Here is a 6,000-nt window from a genome sequence, read left to right as displayed (position 1 = left end):
ACTTCATCCATGCTGCACTGGAATTACAAAAAATATTCTTCATTAATATTACCAAATGTATCAAGTGCGATATTAGTTATGTAATGAAAAAAATACTTGAGTGTAGATTTTTCAAAAAATGAAATTAATGAAATGGTCATTAAAAGATTTCTAGGTTTTGCTTTTTATAAAAATCAGTATTTTGAATTTCACAGTGAAAAGGTCCTAAATTTTCATACAACATGAAATTATATATAAAAATAGAAGACATAGACATCTTTAACTCTTTAATCCTTTGATTAAGCAGCAAGCATATCACTCTTCCAGGCCAAACACTGCTTAAACAAAAAAGAAAAATGACGTGCAAAATATTTACAAAATATGCAAAGCACACAATAAAGACATCTCACTATATACATGTTTCATATTACTAATGAAGCTAAGATTTTCCTACTGTGTGCTCTAGTGTACGTAAATCAAATTACAGCACATCCCTCAGATACGGCACCCTGGCCCGTGGCTGGGATAGATTTTAAATGAATCACAATATACTTAACAGCTGGACAGATGCTGGTACTGACCAACTTGACTGACATATCCCACATACTGTATATTGAAGGTCTACTGACAAGAGACAAGACAATAAAAGCTGTATAGTATGCACATATGCAAGACAATCTAAGTACTTTAAAAATGCTTTAGATATTTTTTTAAGATATAACTGTTCCCGTGATTTAAAAGTAAAAATAAGTATAAATTCTTGAATATTAAGTATTTTAAATCAGATTTTATCTGGTTACAATCCAGGGATGGGAACTATTTAAGATGATCCAATGAGAATGACAGATATATCTGGAAGTTTTAGATTATGCCAGAACTTAAGGTTTTTATGGAAAAAAGTGGTCTAAACTTCAAAATTAAAACGAATTAATGGATTTAAGTCTACAGCTCTTTAAGGCTGTAAAGCAATGTTCGGGACTATTTTCCCAATAATTTGGGAATATATGACCTCTCAAAACATAAATTAGGTCCTTACATGTTGACCATTTCATGAAGTAGTTCTAAATGTGACGAGAATGTGAATGTGCAAACATTTAGCCTTAAGTTCCACTAGTACAGCAATCTAAATGATCTGTCCCTTTGCACGAGTCATGATTCCAATATGAAATCATTGTATCAAAAATATTAGTAACACATTGTTGAAATAGTATCACTTGTAAAATATTCTTTGTAGGTGCTTAATGATTATATGTTGAATTAAGAAGACAAAATGTTTTCTTTGTTTCTTTATAAAAAGGGGTCTCAGCATTTTAACAGCACAATTTTGACAATATACTGATACATCTTTAGATGACACTGAACAAATTCTTAAATTTATTTTATAAAATAATGTTGATTTAACCCTAAACCAAACCCAGCCATATAGGTCGGCTGTAATAATACACAAATGTACCCAAATAATACAATATTTATCAAGAAACCATCCTTTATATTAAATGCAGACCATATTAATAAGTATGAGGGCAATTTTAAGTTCAGAACCTAAACACAACAAGGGTACTACTGTAAATAAATGCTTCCATAACCACTGTCTCCACATAACTGACAAAAAATATAGTTCTCTTCTAAGTTCCCAAATGTAGGCAACTACTAGTTAAAAGCAGATAGTGTTTAAAACACTAAAAAAAAAAAAAAAAAAAAAAAAAAAAAAAAATCAAAATTACCATTTTCTAAGAACTTAAAGACATTGTAACAAATTAAGTCTTCATTCGCATGTAAGATTATTCTTCTGATCCTTATTACTGACAGATGAAGGTCAATGACCTTTAAGCAAGGACTTTGCACTAGGACCCTAAACTGTATACTAAACAGTTCGCAGGTTCAGTACATTCTTTGTGGTTTCATATAATTGCTTTGCAATTGATTAAATTGCTTTCTTTGAAAGGAATATATTGACATTCCTTTAGAAAAAAAAGCAAAATATTTTTTGAAAAAAGGGATATGCGGCTATAATTTCTTAAATATGCATTAAATGAACACGTCAAAATATGAAATGCAGGCTATTTATTCTTGCACTCCTAACATAGGAAAATGTTAAAATTAAATTAAAGAAAAAAGTCAAACATCCTTAATTTAATAAATTTAAGGAGTTTTCACAATTCCTAAGTCAATATTCCCATACTAAGAGCCTTGACTATGAAGAGGCAGGAATATAAAGAATCTCAATAAAATAAATACAGTAAAAACAAACAAAAAAAACCCCTTGGTATACAGAATACTTAAATCTTTTTTTTTTTTCCTTTTTATGAGATCATGTCACTGAATATATACCCTAGAAAGGAGGCCAACTGTAGGTTTTTTGTTGTAGAACATCTCGGTTGCATGAACTAAAACTTTTCTTGGACACCAGCTTATGCTGGCCCACTGCCACAGGGCTAGTCTGCGGCCTCGGCATCCAGGATTAGTCTCTCCTCTTTCGCATCAGTCAGATAGATGAGCATTGGTATAACAGTGGGATGAGAAGTTACTGCGGCTCTGTCCGATTTAATTTTAGTGCAGTGAGGACTGTGAATCTGTCTGAATTCCGATAAGTGACGGTGGCTGCTGGCCACCAACTGCAGATAGCACTGGTCTTGGGTTCAGACGGGGTGGCATAGAATTAGCAGGGCGAATGAGAGGCGGCGGAGGCTGGTTTAAAGTTGGCCGGGGCTGGATGAACCGAGCCTGCTGCTGGAGCGGAGGAGGCTGCCGGTGAAGAGCAGGGGCGGCAGGCAGTGTTGGACGAAGAAGCGGTGGCGGCTGGTTCAGAGTGGCAACGGGGGCTGTTGGTGTTGGAGTGGATGACGGGGCAGGAGGTGACGGACCCAGAGTCCGAGGAGCCTGCGGGGTCTGTGCCTAGAGGTGAGGAAACCAAAACACATGCATGAGACGGCAGTTCCTAATGAACTTAATACAATATAGTTTGGGCTGTCACAGGAAAAACAAAACAAATCAAAACAAAACAAAAACATAACACCAGTTTTCTCTGGAAGCACAAGCTTCTTTTATTTTAAACAAAACAAAACAAAAAACCAAAAACCGAAAAAGCAACGAAGCTACCAAACAGCCATCTTTATTTATTAGTAAACAGCTTAACACTGGAAATAAAAATAAGACTATGAAAGAACAATACACTCTCCATTCTTCTAAGATCAGAACTTAGCATGTCATTATGACTTAAGAGTCACGAGAGATGCACCACTGAGTAAGTGTATTGTCGACCTTTCATGCTCATTTAGCTAGTCCTCCGACAAATTAACCTTACAGAAAACCACACAAAATGGTGATTCCTCGACTCATATTAGCTCAAATTCCATACACAAACACACCTCCTCTTCTTCATCAGTGCTCTTCCCTGATGGCACATTAGAAGCACTTTTTGTCTCCTCCCCTAAAGTAGAAGCATCACCATTAGAAGCCTGGGTTCCTTGTTCTGCTTCCCACTCCTGCAATACCTCCTCTAAGTTAAACCGACGCCTGTAGTTTACAAAGAAGTTCTTCACTTGGCCAACAGTCTTGTTGCCAATTACATCTGCAATAGCTTGAAAATCTTTACCATATTTTCGGACACCTGGAAGGCAAAGTAAATAATACACCTGGTGAAGGATCAATAAGGAGAGCTGTGTGTACTATACATCATGCACACACAAAAGATACCAGCAATGAAAATCCTTTCTGATAAACTCTGCTCATTTCTCAATTCTGAGATAGAGGCTAAGAGGGTTCCAGATGAAAACACTCAATTAACGTCATTTCATCGAGCCAGCCACTTGCCTTCAACTGAACAATCAGAAACTTACCATTTTTTACATACTCAGTTATTTTCTCCAATCCTCTCTTGAACTCTCAAATACAGTCCATTTATTGTAAAGCATTGAATTCTTTGTTCCATCCTCAATTCCATATTCATTTATTTCCCTAGTAGCCAGTCACCTAAATTTGAGCAACACCGTTTGTAAACAAAACAGGATGGGAATGAGCCATCTCTTTTATCCCCTCAATGGACTGAGTGAGTAGTCTTAGGGTTCCCCCATTAAGAAAAGCATTATAATTTTGGTCTTAATACCAACCTCAACATGATTGCTTACTATCTCATCAGGGTATAGAACAGAAGTAAGAATTAAAACATAAAAAGCAGAATCATCATCACAATCTGATGGGCCAAAAAAGGGAAGCTATTTTTCAGAGTTAGTTGGATTTTAACTCACCTAACAGTTCTAAAGACTATACATATAAAGGATTCCTAGTTATGCTTCATAGACGTAGGAATAAGGTTACGGTAGTGACTATCTGTAGAGCACATGTTGTGCCTGTCACTACCTTAAATTTGAGGATTGTACATCCGGTTACGTGAGAACCTAATTTTTCATTATGGAAATTTTATTATAATGAAGGATAATGTTTGATTTATGAACTTGAGATAGTCAATTATGCTACAGATTTAAAAATGACTTTATATAATCAGAAGGATAATAATTTGCTCTTAAATTTTAGAAGTTCACTGACTCATTCTAGAAAGAGATGCACTTAGCTCAAAATATAGTTGTCAAAATTTTTGATTTTGCAATTTAGTAACTGCTTTTTAAAATACCAAGAAACAATAACTCATTAATCAGAGATGAGAACAAAGGAAAAAATACTGATGCTTATGATATAAAAGCTATAAGTAGCCAGAAATGTAGGAATTAAAATAAACTTAACATGTACACAATCACAGATGAGAGAATAATATAAAGATATGTTAATGCCCCAGCAGAAATACTAGATATACTCTTACAGATATCTATTGGTATTACCAAATTACCTTAAAGCGCCATCATATGACATAATTCCTGTTTTTAAATTATGCCCTTATTTTATACCGAGAATAAGTATCTCTTGCTGCATTCAACTAGCTAGGCTTGACTCTTAGAGCATTTGGGGGGAGGCCTGACATTATTAAGCTATAACCACATCCCATTTTTAATACAGTTTTGGGTACATAAACTATGCTCATTTGCTCTGTTCTCATAGGGACAGACATATGCGTGACAATATTTTCGCAACATAAATGAATTTATATTCTCTTAAATCCATGAGCTAATTTCCAGTTTGAACTCCAAACTGAGTATAGATTCTAATCGTGACTAGGTTCCACTGAAGGTTTATTTGGCAATAAAAATTCAAGGTTATTTCATATGAGGAATTACTGTTATATATTTAAGTACTTGTCTATTGCTTATACTTTGGAAAATAGCAACTCATTTGAGATCACTGCACTAAAAAATTACTAGTTAGAAATCAGTGTTATATCAGTATACTAATTTTCATAAGGGATATTTAATTTACATTCTAGAAATGACCAAACCTACTAAATGAAAACCTTAAAGAAATATAGGATTTATAATAAATTGTCTGTATTCCTAGCAAGAAATCAAATTAAGACAAATGCTGACTCTTAAGTCTGAAGATATTATAACCCTCAGAACACCTATTTGTTTAGCAAAATATATTCTAAAATCTACCACTGTTGATTCCACATCTGATTCCATTATATAACTGACCCTATTCTTTTTGATCTTCTACTTTATTTTCTCTTGCTCAATGGACTTTCCCTTGGCACCAATACTGTTGCATTTCCAGAACTACAGACAAAACCAAAGCTACTTCACTTCCTAGGAGCTTTAGTTTTTCCAGACACTTAGGATGTCAAGTCACCTCGGTATGTTTATTACTGACTCATGTGTGATAGCCTTGTATTAATTCCTGTGCAAAATCTTAAGGCTCAGACTGCACCGCAGACTTCTGTGGGCTGGCTGTGGATCCCAATCACGTCCTGAGAATGAGTAGGCCTAGACATTAATGCCCTTGGCTTGCAGGATGCCCGGGCAGGGTCTGCGCATGAGCTGGAGCTCCTTGACAGTCTTCGCTGGACAAAAGCAATCTCACCTGTCTGTCCCAGTGTGTTGTGACAAATTTCATAATTTTCTCTGTTTGCCCCAA

The 6,000-nt window shown here is 35.2% G+C and overlaps 1 protein-coding gene across 8 annotated transcripts in view; it reads right to left on the bottom strand.

The window, feature by feature from the left end:
- Positions 1 to 251: 251 nt before the first annotated feature.
- Positions 252 to 6,000, bottom strand: part of RCOR3 (REST corepressor 3) — a 46,793-nt gene continuing 41,044 nt past the window's right edge. For 6 of the 8 annotated variants that reach the window (XM_016166497.2, XM_016166498.2, XM_036234479.1 and 3 more), the window contains 2 exons: positions 3,348 to 3,589; positions 252 to 2,874 (listed from right to left, as the gene is read on the bottom strand). In XM_016166497.2, coding sequence (XP_016021983.1) covers positions 2,530 to 2,874; positions 3,348 to 3,589 — 587 coding nt within the window. In that variant the 3' untranslated portion in view covers positions 252 to 2,529. The remainder of the gene's footprint in view (positions 2,875 to 3,347; positions 3,590 to 6,000) is intronic. The other 2 variants (XM_016166500.2, XM_016166502.2) reach the window with 1 other exon arrangement.

The sequence above is a fragment of the Rousettus aegyptiacus genome, unplaced genomic scaffold (genome assembly GCF_014176215.1).
Source record: "Rousettus aegyptiacus isolate mRouAeg1 unplaced genomic scaffold, mRouAeg1.p scaffold_m13_p_17, whole genome shotgun sequence".
NCBI classification, from domain to species: domain Eukaryota; kingdom Metazoa; phylum Chordata; class Mammalia; order Chiroptera; family Pteropodidae; genus Rousettus; species Rousettus aegyptiacus.
The sequence above is the reverse complement of the archived record's forward strand: the minus strand, read 5'-3'. Positions and strand labels throughout refer to the sequence as shown.